Here is a 19256-nt window from a genome sequence, read left to right on the forward strand (position 1 = left end):
ATTATCATTTCATACAAAGCATGTAGGGGAGTAGGGAGGTGAATCTCTGTGGGTCCCAGTCATCTTTTTCTGTCTCAGTGCTGTCTTGGCATTGTAATGACTGTGGTTCGAGTTTTAGGGCATCTGTTCTGCGGGCTCTTTGCACTCACAGAGAGCACAGCCAGAAAACACATAGAGTATGGTCAAAACTTAGGACAACATCTATGTGGCAGCTGGGTGGCTCAGTCAGTTAAGCATCTGCCTTTGACTCAGGTCATGATCCCAGGGTCCTGGGATCGAGCTCCACGTCAGGCTCCCTGCTCAGCGGGGAGCCTGCTTCTCCCTCTCCCTCTCCCTCTGCTGCTCCCCCTGCTTGTGCTTTCTCATGCTCTGTCAAATAAATAAATAAAATCTTAAGAAAAGAAAACTTAGGACCAGATCTACTCTTTAGAGGATGTCTAAAGTTTGGGGCCCCTTGAAGCCGAGCCTGAGCAAGGATTTGAGTACAGGTAGTTTATTTGGGAGGTGACAGAAACACCAGTAACGAGGGAGGAAAGGGAACGAGGAAGACACAGAAGGGAAGGCAGCCATGAAGTGAGCTCTCCAAGCCAGTTTCCACTGTGGGCAACTGGAAAGGAATCCTGCTGGAGAAACTTGGGGAACCAGTATAGAACACATGCTTCCAACAGGGGTGGGGAAAAGACGCCAAGTCCCAAGAGCCATGGGTAAGGGACATTAATCCCTGCTCAGCTGGCTGCACAAGGGGACATAGCTGACTTCGGCAATCAAAGGAAGGCCTCACAGAAATGGGGGTGCTGGCGTTTGGAAATCAGGGCGGCCAGCCCTGCAGGGGTGAGAGTGAAGGGACAGGAGCAGGCTGCGTCTACTACAAAGGTTTTTTCTTCCTCTGAAATATATCTGGCTTGTGTATACAGCAGTGCTATAAACACAGGGGCATGCCGACTTCCTCCACTCTCTCCTGGAAGGGCAAATCAGGAAAAGTGATAAACATAAGCCACAAGTAGAACAGGAAACTTCTCATTAGTTTCTGGCCTCCATACTTTTGGACGTTTGAATTCCTTTCCTAGAAAAAACTAAAAGCATAAGGAACATCCAACTTCTGATACGTCTGTTCCCCGTTTTACATTGTTAATAGGGGCTAACACCCACAATGACTCGCTTAAACAGTTTATATTCATCATCTCATTGAACTGAGAAGCCTTGTGAAGTGAGGGATATAATTTTTTGTCCTTCAAACTTCCAGAATATTCTAAGCCACCTGACAGAAAGCTTGCATGCCTGAAACTCCATTGAAATTGTAGGCCCAAGAGAGCAAAGAGTGGCTCAGATTCAATGACTTCCAAGAGGAAAGGTTTTTCCTGAAGGTGGGGGGTGGTTTTCCCGAGGGGCTTCCCTCTAATGGTGAGGAAGTGGGAAGAGATGGATTATGGGGAACAGTAGAGCAGGAGACAAACCCCACCGGGATCTGGACTTGTCAGGAGCTGTCGCCGCAGCAGCTGGACATTTTGGTGCAGGAAGCAACTCAGAAGTCCCACGGCACCTGAGCCCGCGAGAGAGGCCTCCCCCTCACCGAGGACATTGCAAAAACACGACGTTAAGGATCGTATTCTCTGTTGACGGCACTGTAGTTGAATGCTAGGGATGCTCACTTATTTTTCAGAGCACAGACTACTTCTGAGGACGCTTATTTCCTATAGTAGAAAGTACCTACTGAGATTTGTCTTTCGAATGGACAACATGCCAGCCACGTCACCGGATACCCAGCTGCGTTAGATCTGTCCGGGAATGCACGCGCCCCGGGTGTGAAATGATTAAAATTACTGATGAATTAGCAAAAGCCTTTTGAGCAGGGGACGGTTTAATCGGTAAGTGTATGCTTGCTATCTGTGCGCGTTCGTGGGGACCGAAGTGCTGCAGAAAGTGCCAGGCCTCCACCCTCTGAAATTCTCAATTCTCCTTTTATCAAGGACTCAGTATAGAGTCAAAGAAACCACACATTCAAAATTTATGGGGAATAAAACCTTCTGGCAGTGGAAAGGTACTCTTCACACTCTGAGGTCATAGAAGTCCTTATGAACAAAGGAGAAAAAACCATTTTCAGTAAATAATATTCATCATCTCAGGACCCTGCCCTCTGGGAGAATAATTGTTCCTCACTCCGAGGATGATGAACAGAGATATTCCAATTTTGTCTCTGCCCTCCACACTCAGGCCTGCAGACATTAAGCTAGCATTTCAACGCTGAGGAATTAAGTTATATTGTTTGGCAAATTAGGGAACTGGAAATATGACACATCTGTCACCTACCACGGGTGCTATTACTGTGCTATTATTACCATTATCACTCATGTTAAGAAAAAAGAGTTTCTGTTTGGATTTCTCCGTTGTGGGGGAAGAGGCGGGTGAGGAGAGGGATGGGGGTTCGAGCTTCTACCCATTCAAACGTAGATATTTTGCCTCAGCGAATCCTCATTTAAGTTTCAATCACAAAGAAAGCAAACTTACAAGACGGAGGAGGAAGTGGCCGCTGGCTGGACCTGTGGCTGAGGTTTGGCGGCTGCCCAGAGAGCCCGGTACATTCTTCAGATCCCCGGGTGAGTGCCTTGCTGCTTTCTGGAAGCAGGTCCCAGGCCGGGCGCTGGTTTGGCGTTCTCTGAGAGTCACACGTTCTGCAGACCTGGCCCTCTGTGGCTCAGCACTAGTTCTTAGGGGCAAATGATAGAACTACCCGAGTTTTAAGGCTTAGGCGTGGTGCCGAATGACCTATCAGAGCCCATCAGCTGACCGTGCATTTCCAGGTGCTGGCATTTGGGCTCCGATGAGCCTGGAGCGCCCCAGCTGCTGCTGCCTGTCTTGAAGACCAGGGGCAGATGCTGGTGAGTTTGTATTTCGTGGCATCGGGCCCTAAGGCCCGTTAAAAAAGATTTGAATGTAAGCGGATATATAACGTTGAGGAAACGATATGGCCATGGTTAGCCACCAACATAAAAATGTTCCTACCCTTTGACCCGGTAGTTTTACTTCTAAGAATAAGAAAACAAACGAGTTTATCTTCCATGACATAGTCATGCGAGTGTTGCTTATAATCACAAAAAGTTGAAACAACCCAGTTGTCAAGTGGTTGGCGGTTGGTTAAGTACAATTCTGATAAATTCATTTGATGGCATGTTCTACAGTCAAGGACCTGGGAAAATTCACCATGTAGTTTTTTAAACCGTATGAAAATATATATACGGTATTGCAATTTTGTAAGGAAATACATGTGCATTTAAAAAGAATACGGACATAGCACTAAAGACCTACAGATTTCTGAGTGATGAACTACGGGTGATATGCTTTTCTGCATATTCTGATTTTTCTATAGTGAACATAGATACCAGTCGTATTCAATTACGATCATGCTAGTTAGAAATGGTTCTACTCCTCCACCGGCTTTATGCCGTCGTTCCTAAGAAAGAATCTGGCCTCTCTGTGCTGGCACTACCCGCCCGAGGTCGGAGACGAGGCAGCTGGGAGAGAGGCAGGAGTCAATGCGGTTGGGAGGGCAGAAGCTGGGCCTGGGGATTTTGCAGGGCGGCATCGCCGGGGAGCGGGCAGAACGGAACTGTGTCAAAGTTCTCTGTGGGGAAGTGAGACCACTTCCCAAGTGGGGGGAAGGAAATGTCAGCATGTCCTGCCTAAGGCCATTGTCCCCTGCCAGGGGGTGATCGCGAAGGTGACAAAAGTTCGACCCCCCTTGCACTGAGAAATGAGGTCAGGAGGTGCCCCAGGAGGCGCTAAAGGAAGTAGCCCATGAAGGCACATGACTGCTTCACAGTCACTTGATGGCCCTGCAGTGACTGTCGTCCAGATTGTTGTGTTGGGCTGTTGGTTTTCTCACAGTCCGGTTTTCTCACCCTCCCCCACCCTCCTGGACCAGAATGAACCCAACTGTGGACCTGTCACGAACTGGTCACAGCCAACCACTGGCGAGCCTGCTGTCCCCCCTGAGCCTCCCAGCCCAAGGGCGGCCCAATCCGTGAGGGACTTGGAGCCAGGAAAAGACACCAGTGATAATATTTGTAAGGCACCCTACAGTTGACAAATAATTTCCACGATGGTTCAGTTGAGGAGCAGTAAACATTCCTTTCAGAGAACGGGCACGTCCAGTGTGAGAAGAGGCGCGAGGGCTGTTTTCTTAACCGTAATTCCGGCTGTGACACTCTCAGCTGCCTCCTGGTGGCTGGGATGGTGGCTAAGGAAGAGCGACCGCTGTCCTTCAAGCTACTACCAGACGGAAGGAAAGCGGTGGTGTCGGGGAATTCGTGGTCCCTTTGTAATGGCTCTAGGAAGTGCTAAGGAATATTCGGCACTAATAAATCCCTTTCAGTTAGACGAACACCAGGAAGCCAGAAGAGAGAAGCCCCCATTTAGTGTCGCTGGTGCCAAGACAGGTAAAATGGAGGCTCTTCATGCGGGCTCAGTGCGTGAGTGGTAATCGCCTGATGAAGCTTTCACCGGCAGATCAAATGTTTGCAGAAAACACCTAACTTAAGGTCGTGCAATTCAATGTCTGAGTCAGCATAGCATCCCTAATGCCCACCGGCCAGCCTCTGTTGAATGCCCTCTGTGATGGGGAACTTGCCCCTCCTTACCTCTCCAGAATATTCCATGGTCGCATAGATACAGTTGTTAGAAAGCATGCCCACAGGCCTGCAGGGTGAGGGTCATAAAAGCGCACTGGGTTGAAGGCAGTGTGGCTCCATCTCAGAGGGGGAGGCCAGGGAGCAATGAGGATACCATGTAGGATTACTATGTCCAAATTTCGGGATTATTTGTTATTTTTCTTCCGAGGGACGAATACCATGTAGAAGACCAAAGTACATAGTCTTCTTCGTGAGGAAGGGTGGTGCTGGATAATAACACTGGTCTAGTACATGGCTCATTATTTTGTAGATAAAACCAGAAGCAATTCCTCCTTCCTGTCAACTTCTGTTAGCTTGCCACGCAAAGCTTTAATTATAGGATCTATACCCACCTCAGCTCCCCTCCTAGATGATCTTTGCCCTCAAGGAATCGATAATCACAATCAAGACTTGGTTGGTAGCAGACTCTACGTGGGAAACCAAAGGGAAATATAGGTTCATTAATTCGGTTAGTTATTTACTATTATGAATATTGTGTGTCTCCCCAGTTGGACTGCATATTCCTTCAGGGCAGGAATTTTCTTATGCCTGATTGCATGTCCAACATCGCGCACACGCAGGACCTCGCCGGTATGTGCTTAATGATTATCTGCAGAAAACTGCGTTGTCGGTGCGCTCCGACCACGTGCTGAAGAATTAGTACGATTAACAATGCCCATCGAGCCGCTGGTGTAACGCTAATAAAACATCATCATTTAAAGAGTACACTGTCTTTATTTAACCGCGTACGTTATAACCCCTTAACACGTGTACAACTTTTGTGTTTTTAAAGTGCTTTAAAAGATATTTATTTTGTAACAGGTGGAAAATAATGTTCTTTAAAAGATTTCATTTTTAGTGGAAAAGGAGACTACCAAAAGCGTGTAACAATTTGTTCATCTTCAAGAAATGGGATTTTTATATAAAATACACACGTAGCGCTGAGTGCCAAAAGGATGAGTCTGTGTGGTCAGAATTCAAAATGAGATTGCTATTAACCCCAGCTAGATGGTGTCTTCAGTCAAGAATGACCTTGCGGGGAGAGAGGGAGGTGTGTTGGGTCACCGTGCTTTTGGAGGGGGCTTCCCTTGTCGTGTGTTGGGTCTGAGTTAGTGGTCAGGACAGCCATTCAGACTGACAGTGCCCTGGATGTCCGCGGCTTCAGTGACAGGGATAGGATCGTGGTTGACTTGAATGTCCTTCAGACAGCCAAAAAATGATTCCCACACAGGGAGCCTCAGCATCTTCAAACCGGCTTCGAGAGAAAAGGAGAGGCATTCAGTGGGTAATTCATACTGTCAGGTGAATGTACCCAATTTAAGAAACAGTCTTCTTAGACCTCAAGCGACCGAGGGTCTCGGGCCACCCAATGGCTGCCTCCTTTGAGCTGGCACCCAACACCCCTGCCTGCCGTGATGAATCAGTAACAAGGCTACTCTTCAAGTTCTTCGAAGAAGCCGATTCCACAGCCCAAATCAATAGATATTAACTCCAAACTCGAGTCCTTTTTATGGGTCATGGAAGAGCCATAAGATTAACAAACTATTTGGAGGAACATAAAACAAGGAAGAATGACAAGGCTCCTTCCAGGCAAAATTCCAGAACCTGCTTGATCCTCCCATTCTGGCCCCCCAAAGCTTAATAACTCACCAGTGAAGCTAAACGCCTGGAGAGGAAAGACCCGTTTCTCAGCCCCTTTCCTGATTCCTTGTTGCTATCGGGCTTGTAGGGTAATGCAGCCCCATAAGAGGGGCTTATACACGATAGGCTTGGGACAGAAGCAGCAGCAGTAATGTGGCCTGGGCTATACAATGTGCCCGTTGCTAGCAGTTGGGTTTTCCCATGTGTTGGAGCAAAGGGCCTCACTGTCTCCACCATCCAGCCAACCGCAGCCCAGCTAATAACCCACGGAGCCAAGACGAGAGTTACCTGGGGTACCTCCAATGTGTAGTGGCTCGTGAGTGCTGGCCGGTGGGAAGGGGAGCCGTCCAGCTGTGTAGCTATTCTCGGCGTCCAGTTCCAGGTGCAGGATGTGTTGTTTCATGGTGACTGGGGGCAAAGGAAGCTGGTCAGGTCAATCACCCAAGGAGAGCCCTGCCCGATGTTTAACGTCCACACAACCGTGCCACCATGGGCTTCTGGTCAGCTCATTCCCGTGGGAGCGCTGTTGGTAGGAATTCAGCCAACCTAGACTCAAATTCAGCTAATTTCTCAACACCAAGTGGTATTTAGGCGTTCCACATACATCACAGGATTTAATCCTTAAAATGAATCTGTGAGGAAGATATGATCACTCTTCCTCCCCAGAGAAGAGACCCTGACTCTGAAGCATTGAGGAGCCTGACAAGACGGCTTGGTTATAAGTTGAACGAGTTGGGATTCCGACCCCCGTCTCTAGAGGCCATGTTTATTTCATGAGATCTTAGCTTCTTTCCAGGGAGACACTGACTTCTGAAAACTGAGTCACTTTTGACCCTCCAAATAAAATTCCTCCAATGTTAACAATCATAACTAATTACCATAGCGTTAGCATTCCAATTAGACAGGAAGAGACTAGCTTTTTCACAAAAGGTATTTTAGCCAATATGGGTAATGGATTTCCAAAGTACTGCGCACAGGTTATTCATAAAACAGCAGACTCGGTTTGGGGAGGCTGTGCCTGTTCTCCACCCAGCGGTGTGTCTACACCGATCGCCGTGGTACTAAATGGTGGCTGAAAAAAACAGCCCAACAATGAACTTGAACAACAGAAAAAGCAAATACTTACTGGGCACTTACTACATAGTGGACCCTGTTGTGCAATTTATATACATTATCCCATTTGACTTTCACCCTGGGAGGGGGACCTACTTTTCCCTGCATTGTGCAGAGGAGGAAACGTAAGATAAAGAGCAATTAAGTGGCTTGCCCAAGGTCAGTTAGGTAGGGGCTGGAACTGAGATTTGATCTTTGTTCTTTTTTATTTCAGAGCCAAAATTTAAATCATACTGTTATACCGCCTTGAAAACAAACAGAGCTTATCAGTTTTCTGAGCTAAAAGGAAGAAAGAAAGAAAGAAAGAAAGAAAGAAAGAAAGAAAGAAAGAAAGAAAGAAAGAAAGAAAAAGAAAGAAAGAAAAAAAAGGAAAAGAAATTCTCTGTAGGCGATGGAGGACATCAATGCAGCTGGGGTTGACGATGGGTGTGTTCTCACCATTGTTACCCTGGGGGTGGGGCGCTGAGCCTGGTCAGGCACAATTGGATTGAGGAGATGAGGCTGCTTTTGGGACATTCAAGTCCAGATGGAAAGGGAGACCGTTTCAGCGTGTGAACAATAGGCCGCCAAACATCATACCTGTCACTGAGTGCCACCGTCCATCACACAGAGACCGCTTTGGTGTGACCGATGTCAAGATCCCCCCCGCCTCACTGTCCACAGAGGCCGTGACCTGGAACACACATGCATTTTCCTATTGCCTTCAGAAGGGATGGGCTGGTGATGGGTAGTAAGGAGGGCACGTATTGCATGGTGCACTGGGTGTTACATGCAAGTAATGAATCATCGACCTTTACATCAGAAACCGGGGATGTACTGTACGGTGACTAACATAATATAATACAAAAAATTATTATAAAAAAAAAAAAGAAGGGCTGGGGGAGCCCACTTCCCTGGCTTCTTCCCTTCGCAGCCCCTGCTGCCTGCCAGCCCCAAAGCCCTGTAGACGTAAGCCCCTCCCACACCAGGTGATCACACAGGGGCAGCGCTTTGCAAGAATCTCTCCGCTGCCTCCCTCCCAGGCAGGCAAGCCAGCTGCAAACCCAGGGCCCTCCCAACCCAAACCCCTCCTCTGTCCGGCTCTACTCGAAGGGCACTGATGAGCACCGAACAGCCTCCTCAGCTATTAAAATGTGACAGTGGCTCTGTTTAGAAGGATGTGAAATCTGGAAGGCGTACCCCCTGCTGCAAGGCCCGGACAATTATAATAAGTCCATGGATGCACGCCTTACACACGGCTCTTGCTCAGGGAATTCAGCACGCTCACTGACTGCATTTGTACTGGGCTCGCGTCAGGGGTCAGGCACTCGTGCTAGCGTGTAGAGTCCCGCGTTCCCACTCTCTGGGCCAGGGCCAAGGGCTGAAGCAAGGTGAATGAATGCGAGGACGAAAATAAGCGAGTTGGTAACTAATTTGCATTTAATTTGCATGTAGCTAGACAGTGCGGCGGATTCTCAGGCCATTTTCCAGCTAAACAGTGTCACTGCCGTTATGAAGGTCATCAGGTCCCGATTTGTGTGTGTGTGATTATTTCCTCTCCAGAAGCCCTCCTGGAGCTCCTCCCCCTCCCCTGAAAAGCCAGCCTTCTCTCAGGGCCAGCAAGGGCTTGTGCCCCTGGCCTATCTGAAGCCTTGCTCAGACTTCAAGGCTGCATCTCAGATACAAAGTGTTTTAGGAATTTGGGCTATTTTACCTTCTTCTGGGAGTTTTCCCCTCACAGTTAATAAGCTGTGGAAGGGTAGAGGTGAAGGAAAACGGCATATTATGGCTAAACAGAAAAACACAGGCCCAAAATGGAGCCACTTAAGCCAAGTCACCAAACCAGTGCCGAATACCTAACCTAAGTGACATTTCAGCCTCCCCCAGAAACGTCATCGTAGTAATAATCAGTGAGGAATTTTCTGAACAGCACCCACGACGTTGTAATCTGTCACATGGGCCTTCTCTATCCCCACCCCCTCGCCATCCCTCCCTGAAAGTTAGGTGAGGTAATCCACCTACTAAGACCCCTTGCCCTTCCCCTAATGGAAGGTGACCTTGCCTGGAAGAATCCTTTCTTGTCCTTTGCTAATGACTTCCTTGCCCCACCCTCGTTCCTATAAAAACCCTCCATTTTGTACAACTCCTCAGAGCTCTTCTCTACTTGCTAGACGGGATGCTGCCTGATTCATGACTCGATTAATAACCTCAGCGAGATCTTCAAATTCACTCGGTTGAATTTTTGCTCTTTAACATTATCATGATTGGCTCTTTGCCTTGAGGCCTTCCTGGAAGGATTTGGTTTTCAGAAGAGTTCTTGAAAGGAAAGAGACAGAACCTGGTGGTGAGCATAGGGTATTGACCAGGCCCATGAAGGATGGGCAGGATGCAGCAGCAGAAGCCTACACTGAAAGACGATTCCATGGCAAGCCAGAGGAAGCCTGGGGGGCAGACTGGGGGGCCAGCCTGGCTGAAGGGGCCGGAGACGCTGGTGGGTGGTCTAGGGACCATAAGGGAAACCTGAAAGTGACTCAGTGGACACCAGGCCATGGCCCTGGGCACAACATGGTGTAGACAGCTGTTGAGAACATCTGTGCCATGACTCTTGGTGCTGCCCTTATGAATAAAAGTACAGATGTGATGAGGGTGAAGGGGAGGAGAGAAAAATGAACATTTGTTGAGGATATGACAGTTTCTATTCTCTTGACAAAAGCCCTAAGATATAAGCATTATTATCCACATTTTAAAGATAAAGAACGTGAGTGTGAAGTAAGTTAAGTAGCTTCCCTAGGGCCATATAACTAAGTGGTACAGGTGGAATTCAGCTCAGCTTGTTTGAATTTTCCCAATTTTAAATATGACGAACAGGAAACACGATGACCAACTGACTTGCTAAAGGGAAACACTAAGTTAGCCCTGAAATCAGGTCTCTTAAAACAAGATGGGATCCCACTCCCTCACAACGCCTCCTACTGTGGTCTCCGGAAATGCGGATGGCTCTAACGGAAACCCACAGGTCCTGTCATCAAACCGTACGCACCTTTCCGGCCTCCATGTAAACACTTAAGTGTCTCCCCGGCTGGCTCCCGATGTGTATTAGGACGCCAGTGAGGCTTCTTGGGCGAATGCTGAAGACCAGCTTAAATTCGGGCCCCAACAGCACAGAGTTAGCTTTTGAAAGAAAAAAAAAATAGTTAAGAGATCATAATTCAAGAAAAATGATGGGGTTCTTCAGACTCAAAGACATAAACTCTTCCAAACTGCCCCTTACCTAGGATGACATGACCTCCTTCCTGGGAGAAATAAATGCCTTTCTCCAAAGAGCCACCCAAGCAGGGGGACACACCAACGCTCACAGAAGGGGTGTCCAGGGGTTTCCGATCCAACTGAAAGTTCCTCAGGCATCCCACGAAGCTGTTTTGGGGGAGGCTCTGCAACCAAGCAGAAGAGAAAGCAAGCTTCCTTAAGCCACACCTCCCAGACACACAGGGGCAGCCAAGGTCGAGGGCAGGGCAATTGTCTGCAGAAGGGGGCAGGTGGGGAGCTTTAGCATCCTGCCTGAGTCAGGTGCGCCTGATGGTTGCATTTGGCTCCCTGCCCACACTGCCAAGAAAAACCTGTATACCAGATGTCCGGTGGGTGGCTGAGGTTGGAGGGGGCCACCAAACCAAGTGGTGTGTGTGCAGGGGGCAGGGGCAGTGGGGGCTGCTGGCCAGTGCTGGTCAGTGACCCGACCCTGGTCCGCACAGACGGGGCTGCAACAGGGGAAATTTCCACCTTACGGTGTACCCATCTCACCGTCTCTTTGCAGGTACACACCACTTCTAAGGTTTCATGAGCCGATGTGATTGCTTAATGCAGGGCAGCTGACTGAAAAAGAGGCCAAAACACTCCAAAAATAATAAAGTGTAAAAAAGCTTCCTACATTGTTGGGCTCGGTGCAGCAAAAACACATCACGAACGCTGTGGAGTTAAAATAAGACAAGATGCACAGCCCCGGGGGCATGCGTAGAGCCCCTAAAGGGGGCCTGGCGTAAGGGCTCCTCACTTGGGGCCCAAGGAAGCACCTCTGGGGATTCTGAGATCCCTTAAATGATATACCGGATGTTCTCTGTGTGTGCATTCTTCTGGGGAGAAAGACTGTAACTTTTAAGAAATTTTCGTTAAGAAAAAAGGAAGAATCACTGAATAAAATCCTTAAACTCCCTTCCAGGATAAATGCTCTTAGGACCCTGGAACCCTACACAACAGATGCAGCATGGGATCATTTCAAGACGTGGTGATATTAGGCACGCATCTGGTGTCAGTGTCAACGATAATCTTCCAACTGGACCTACGACGACATTTTTAGTTTCTTAAGATTTACCGTCTAACACAATAAGGAGCCTGTATCTGAAACCAGGCTCAGACTCTCCAGGGAAGGTCATCCCCGAACACGGGATCCCTAACGGCCGACTGCAGATTTCGGAATTCAGAGGCGGACGTGGATTGGATGTTGCCTGCCTTCTGAAAGGATCTGGAGGAGAGTAGCCCGTGGTCTGCACCCTCAAGTGGGAGGAATGCTGCAGAAAGAAACTTGGTCTGCTAAGGGTGAGATGGAGTATCTGCGGGTTGTCCCGTATACTAGGATGCCGAGTGTGACTTATCCAGGTCAAAAGAATTCCCATATTGTGCTCTTGAATAGCTACCCCATCCTGTGATTTCTCTGAGAGGGAAATACGTACAGAGGTTACAGAAAAACAGACACTAACATTGAGGATTCTCCTTGGCAATTAATGTTATCTATTATATATGTATTACACAATATTATATAATATTCATTACGTATAATACATAGATATTGTGTGCAGTATTAATATATACTGATGATATATAACGATAGTATATATTATAAATATATATGTATATTATATGTATAATATAAAATAAAGCAAAACAATACTTTATGACTTGCTGGGGCTTTGGCCCAAACCCCAGTGCAAAACTCAAGTGGGCCAGGCTGAGCCTATGCCCAGGCTGAGACACGGTGGCCGAGGCTAGGTCAGCCTGACCGCCTAGAATCCAAGTTGGCTGAAATTTCCTCTTCTAATTATGTCCGTTTCCAGGCCCAGATTTGAGTCTTGGCCCTTCCTCCCACACTGCAAGCAAACATCACAGCAGAATGGGCCAGCAGCCCCGAGGAAAGCAGCAAGAGTGGCTGAGTGTGGGGCAGCACATTCAGGTGACTGTCAACAGGCCCATCTTACTTCACTGTGTGGGAGCAAAAGGCAGATCAGGGAGAAGAGAGACAGCTGTGTTGGTGCCCCAAGTAGTGCAGGTGTGATGGGGGCTCTGCTGGCGTCGGAGGAGAGAGGAGGGACAGGGCCCTCTCGGAGCTCAGCCTCGGAGCCATGGCCATACCAAAACCTTTGCACTTGACAAACGCAGTACACATCCCTGCCTTTTGGGGACAGATGGACTTGTCACTTTCCCTTAGCCCAAAGTTTTCCTAAGTTTGGTTCTTGAGACAATTTTATTTCAGACACCAAATAACATCGAAACACATATTCACTTAGTAAAGTTAGTCCTTTCTCACTTCCCTAATTTTCTGATTAAGACAAGGAACACATTGTAGTTTTGGTTAATATTTCTTAAATGCCACTTATAATTATGTAAGATACATCGATCACTTGTCAAACTCTTTTTTCTCCTAATGAAGGGAGGAAAGCCACACTATCTGCCCAGACTTTAATAACACTATTTTGTTTCCATGCATTTATATTTCTGGTTACCTACTCTTTATGGTAAAAAATACTGGGTTTCCATGTATAGGGAGACAAACACATCTTTTAAAAATAAACTTAGATTTGGGGCTCCTGGACGGCTCAGTTGATTAAGTGTCCCACTCTTAATTTTGGCTCAGGTCATGATCTCAGGTTTGTGAGATCGAGCCCTGCCTCTGGCTCTGTGCTGAGTGTGGGAAGATCCTCTCTGCCCCTCCCCTCACAACTGCATGCAGAAAAACAAACCAAATCAAAACAGAAAACCTTAAGCAGTGAGTTGACCAAGAGCAAGCTATTAAGTAATTTTTTTACCTGTGTTTGGGAAAGATGCTGAAGGGAACACAAGTTGCTAAAGTTTGGAAAATATTATCTTAATCAAAAATCTCCGGGGCGCCTGGGTGGCACAGCAGTTAAGCGTCTGCCTTCAGCTCAGGGCGTGATCCCGGCGTTATGGGATCAAGCCCCACATCAGGCTCCTCCGCTATGAGCCTGCTTCTTTCTCTCCCACTCCCCCTGCTTGTGTTCCCTCTCTCGCTGGCTGTCTCTATATATAAAAAAAAAAAACAAAACAAAAAAAAACAAAAAAAACAAAAAAAAAAAACTCCATCTACAACCTAAAACCTACGTCCCTGCATTCCCTGGAAGAGAATCCAACAGATTCATGTCTATAAAGCCATGGAGAAGCCCTAGACTCACTCCTTCAGGCCTGTGTGTCAAGCTGAGCCTTAAAAGTGAAGGGTTGGGAATGGGGAATATTTTCTTTGGGCTTCAGGACTTTAATTAGGTATTTAAAAAATTATTTATTTTGAGATTCTTGAATATCTTATATAATTATATATAAGGATTATATATTAAAATGTTTTTGATTGAGATATAATTGAAATATAACATTATTTTCAGATGTACAGCATAGTGATTCTCTCTCTATACATACATATATACATATATATACATATATACATATATATACATATATATACATATATGACATATATATGTATATAGTGGTATGATTACCACAACAAGTCTAGTTAACATCCATCACTACACATAGTTAAAACCTTTTTCTTGTGATGAGAACATTTATGATTTACTTTCTTGGCAACTTTCAAATATATAATACAGTATTATTAACTATGGTCACCATGTTATCCCCAGGACTTAAATATTTTATAACTGGAAGTTTGTACCTGTTGACCACCTTCGTTATTATATTATAAGGTGAATTATTTTTACATACGGTTCTAAAGCGTAACTATTTTTTTGCACCAAATGCTCACCATGCCAAGTGTAGTTACCATCCATCACCCTACCGAGTTGTTACAATATTATTGACCATGTACCTGATGCTGTACTTTTCATCCCCATAACTTATTTATTTTACAACTGGAAGTTTGTATCTTTTAATCCCTTTGCCCTGTTTGACCCATCCCCCACCTCCCCTTCTGCCAACCACCACTTTGTTCTCTGCATTTATGAGTCAATTTCTTTTTTGCTTGTTTGTTCATATGTTTTGCTTTTTAGATTCTACATGGAAGTGAAATCATATTTGTCTGACTTATTTCATTTGACAAAATATCCTCTAGGTCGAGCTCTGTTGTCATGAATGGCAAGATTTCATTCTTTTGTATGGCTGAGTAATATTCCTCTGTGTGTGTGTGTGTGTGTGTGTGTGTGTGTGTGTGTGTGTGTGTATCATATCTTCTTTATCCATTCATCTATCAGTGGACACTTGGGTTGCTTCCATATCTTGGCTATTGTGAATAGTTCTACAATAAACATAGGGGTGTATATATCTTCTGAAATTAGTGTCTTTCCTCACTTTCTTTGGGTAAATACTCAGCAGTGGAATTACCGGATTGTATGGAATTCTTACTCTTATTTTTTCTGAGGAACCTCCATACTGTTTTCCAAAGTAGCTGCACCAATTTACATTCCCACCAGCAGGGCACAATGGTTCCCTTTTCCCCACATCTTCGCCAACACTCCGTTATTTCCTGTCCTTTTGATAACAGCCATTCTGACAGGGGTGAGGTGATATCTCATTGCGCTTTTGATTTGCATTTCCCTCATGATTAGTGATGCGGAACATCTTTTCGTGTGTTGGTGAAGCGTAACTATTTACCTTTGGCTTCCCTGAGGGAGACGATCCCAGGTAAACTGGTGCTCTGAGATTGATGGTAGAATTTCCAGGCAAACTTCCCTCCCGGACCCTCAGACCATCCACAATCAAGTGTCCCTTCTCTCCATCTTGCCCAAACACCACCTTAAGAGTAAAGAAAATATGTTAACCATTTTTCACCTTTGATAATTGGTGATGCATTTTATTACTGGTCATAGGACATTTTTTAAAACAATGTTTTTCTGTTTCTTCAAGGAGCTTTAGAAAAATCAGAAATTTCTCTCCCTAGTATTGTCATCATCATCACCATTTTGAGAGATTATGTTAGATATTGAGTAGAGTAAGCTAGAAAAGTGAGCTTTGAAAGAAGGATTCCTTGGTGCGCCTGGGTGCCTCCGTTGGTTGAGTGCTGGACTCTGGGTTTCAGCTCAGGTCATGATCTCAGGGTCCTGGGATCGAGCCCCACTTTAGGCTCCCCCTCTCCCTGCCCCTCTTCTTCTCACCCCCCTCACGTTCTCTCTCATATAAATGGATACAATATTAAAAAAATAAAAATAAAAGTCCTTCGGCAGGGCTCCTGGAGCAAGTGGCCAGTGGCTACTTCTTTCCTAACAAGGGAGCACACATTTTCAACTCTTTGCTAAAAGTCAAGATCCCTGGGCTCTTGGGTGAACTCGGCCATCTCACGGCTATGAGACTGTTCACTAATGACTCCCCAACTTGTACTCCCAGCTGCGACCTCTGGCCTTTACTATCTAGAATGGTGGGCTTGAATGTCTGAGAGGCAACTCAACCCTAGGATGCTCACAGTAGAACCCTGACTCTTTGCTGGCTCTAAACTGCCCCTTCCTTGGCCACACACCCCTCCTCCCCATTTTCTGCATCTCAGTAGCAGCCCCTCTATCCTCCCAATTGCTGGCCCCAAATCACAGGACTTGATATGGACTTCTCTTTCTCTCATGCTCTCCATGCGATCCCTCAGCAAGCCCTCTCGGTCTGGGGAGCACATGTCTGACAGTGTACTTCTGTCCATGCTCCCCGAGTCTTCTTGAAGCAAAGGCGGTGGTGTCCATCTGGCCACTCTTTCCCCATTTCATCTCTTCAACTACAGACAGCTTTGAAAATATCCATCTGTTTGCGCAATGCTCCTTATTTAGTTGAAGATTCTTCAGAAGCATCAGAGACACTCAGAATAAAATCCGAGTCCTCACCTTGGCCTTCAACGCTTGTATGATCTGGGCCCTGCCTCTCCTTTGAATCCCAGCTCTTATCCTTTCTTATCCTGTCATCTCTTGAAATCTGGGATGCCCTCAGGGAAGATCTGGAAAGCGAGGGGTGTGGATCCTTAAGCTTGTGTTAGGCAGAAGGCATTCTGGGCTCAGAGAGGGGCCCTCCCCGCGGAGACCTGGACATCGTCTTGACAGAGAGAAATGGTCCAGGAAGCAGGGGTGGGCGGGGGAGGGGACAGAGCTCAGGGAGGCATGGCGGGGACTGAAGAAGCCGTGACTAGAGCCCAGCTTGGCACTGAGGCAGGGACGCACGACATCCTTGCACAGTGTGCGTAGCAGTCTCCACTGCCCAGGTGCTAGGGTGCTCGGGGCCTCTGAGCACACAGGCTCTGTCAGTGCTGAGCTCAGGGGCTGGCAGGACGCCGAGACGCCTCTCTAGGCTACTCGGCAGGGAATTCTGCGGCCGTGGGAGCTTCCCGCAGCCCGGCTCTTACCGTGTGCCACTGCCCATCACTGTACTTCTCCTTGCTTTTGAGTTTCAGCTTCTTCCCATCTGCCCCCAGGGTGAAGACCAGCCGTCCCTTTGAGACATAAAGAGCCATATAGGAGTTCTTCGTGCCCGTGTAGAACACAAGCCCTCTGGAGGAAGCCATCTGCATGTCCGCAGCAAACCGTAACCTGTCAGTAAAAAGCAACAGGCCAAGAAGGAAAATAGAGGGTTTTAGTGTTTTTAGTGTTTGTCTGAGTCCCTGAAGCCGGAAGAGAGGGTGAGGTGCAAACACTCAACCCCCATTATTCAGATGAATCAGCTAAGGCATGTGCTGATTAAATGACCTATCTCTTTGGGAATTTTTAAAAGCTGTTAGAGTCCAGCTATTAAAAGTTTTGCATATGATTTTCTTTTTTTTTTTTTTTAAGATTTTATTTATTTATTTGACAGAGACAGCCAGCGAGAGAGGAAACACAAGCAGGGGAGTGGGAGAGGAAGAAGCAGGCTCCCAGCAGAGGAGCCTGATGTGGGACTCGATCCCGGAATGCCGGGATCACGCCCTGAGCCGCAGGCAGACGCTTTAACGACTGTGCTACCCAGGCGCCCCTGCATATGATTTTCTTACACTACTGGGGGGATAATGAGGAAGCTCTGTCAGGCCTAGCTGCTGCTGTAAGTCGCAGCACACGGCACGAAAGAAGGTGCCTCACTGTTTTAGAAGGATCTACATTTTAAAAAAATCATGGCAAAGTATATACAAAACATAAAATTTGCCATTTCAACCTTCTTCAAGTGTACAGTGGGGTTAAGTACACTCACATTGCTGGGCATCCAGTCTCCAGAACTCTGCACCTTGCAAAATGGAAACTCCGTACGCATCGAACACCATCTCTGCATTCCCTGTGCCCCGAGCCCCTGGGGACCGCCATTCTCCTTCCTGTCTCTCTGAATTCGATTACTCTAGGTCCCTCATATAAATGGAATTAAATAGTACTCACCTGTCTGTGACTCCTGGCTCATTTCACCTAGGGGCCTGTGCCTTTTTAACCCAGTGAAGAAGCATTCGATTTTGTGGTACGTGCAAGGAGAGGAGAGTTGTAAGGGGAAGTGTGTGTGTGTGTGCGTGTGTGTGTGTGTGTGTGTATGGGGGGGGCAACTGGAATAACAAGGATTTGATTTACACATCAGATAAGCATCTTTTTCTGTAAGACATATTTAACCCAGAGGCAGAAAAGTACAGATCCACCCTCTCCCACCCACTTTTATGTTTCTGGGACCGTTAGACCCCACCTACGATGGCACAGGAATTAAGCAAGCATCACACAGCAAAAGAAGAAAATAGAAGTTAATACTCCTTTGCATGGTGGTTACATATCGTATGCACATCTGGCTAAGCCAGATTTACTTTGCCCGAGAACTTACATTCACTCATTGACCCGCCCACCATGCATCCAACAAATATTTAATGAGTGTGTAGCATGTGTAAGGCACTGCGGTGAGCCCTGGGAATGCAGCGATGGACGTTTCACGCTTGAGCTGTGTCCAGCGCACAGGCGCACTGACGGGTGCCTGAAAGGGCAGCGCGCAAAGCTGATGGGGAATCCAGGTTTCAGTAGGCTGTCATCCCCACTCCTTGGGTGACGGAAGGCAGAACCTAGGTCTCTCCTGCTTAAAGCTGTAGCCCCAGTGGGTGCCTCACACACAGCAGGCACTCGACAAATAGTCGAGTTGAATGAAACAGTTAATTGAATAGTTGAATTAAATGGTAAATGAAAAACTTGGAGGCGGAATCAGGAAGTGGAAGAGAAAATGACACCGTTACTTCTCCTTGCTTTTTAATACCGTGAGCCTGAGCAAACGCTGAGGTACTTGAATTTTTTAGATTAGGGAGTTTCCTTGAGGGTGATGTTCTTCAAAACGAAAGGCAAATCTATATTTGTTGAATTAAACCAACCAGATGGTGACACCGCTCAATATTTCCCTTGGTGTAGCTGTGTGCGGAGGTTTGCAGAATGAGGGTTAGCCAATTTAAGGAGGATATTCGAACTTGCTACAGAATTAAAGTACTTTACATATGTGGGCTTGGTTATCAGGCTTGACATTTGCTTTCCAGAGTTACTTCTTACAGCAGCTTTCTTTCATAAAAGGCTAACTGACTAACACCCAAAAAAGACACCAGTAGGTTCAAATCCCAGCATATGATACCACAGCTCTGACTCTTCATTGCTGGTGGAGAGGGCACTAAGGCAGAGAACG

The 19256-nt window shown here is 46.8% G+C and overlaps 1 protein-coding gene and 1 long non-coding RNA gene across 8 annotated transcripts in view; both read right to left on the reverse strand.

Annotated features, from left to right (window-relative positions):
- Nucleotides 1-2897, reverse strand: part of LOC148108504 (uncharacterized) — a 44224-nt gene extending 41327 nt beyond the window's left edge. For both annotated transcript variants that reach the window (XR_015727728.1, XR_015727727.1), the window contains exon 1: nt 2506-2897. This is a non-coding gene — a long non-coding RNA (uncharacterized LOC148108504). The remainder of the gene's footprint in view (nt 1-2505) is intronic.
- A 2493-nt stretch (nt 2898-5390) lies between these two features.
- LAMA3 (laminin subunit alpha 3) overlaps nt 5391-19256 on the reverse strand; it is a 254952-nt gene continuing 241086 nt past the window's right edge. For all 6 annotated transcript variants that reach the window (XM_045781833.2, XM_045781832.2, XM_045781831.2 and 3 more), the window contains 7 exons: nt 17005-17188; nt 15285-15425; nt 10669-10828; nt 10438-10568; nt 7998-8091; nt 6594-6713; nt 5391-5919 (listed from right to left, as the gene is read on the reverse strand). In XM_045781833.2, the coding sequence (XP_045637789.2) occupies nt 5774-5919; nt 6594-6713; nt 7998-8091; nt 10438-10568; nt 10669-10828; nt 15285-15425; nt 17005-17188 (976 nt within the window). In that variant the 3' untranslated portion in view covers nt 5391-5773. The remainder of the gene's footprint in view (nt 5920-6593; nt 6714-7997; nt 8092-10437; nt 10569-10668; nt 10829-15284; nt 15426-17004; nt 17189-19256) is intronic.

The sequence above is a fragment of the Ursus americanus genome, chromosome 19, assembly GCF_024610735.1.
Source record: "Ursus americanus isolate L20-20 chromosome 19, mUrsAme1.1.p, whole genome shotgun sequence".
Taxonomy (NCBI): Eukaryota; Metazoa; Chordata; class Mammalia; order Carnivora; family Ursidae; genus Ursus; species Ursus americanus.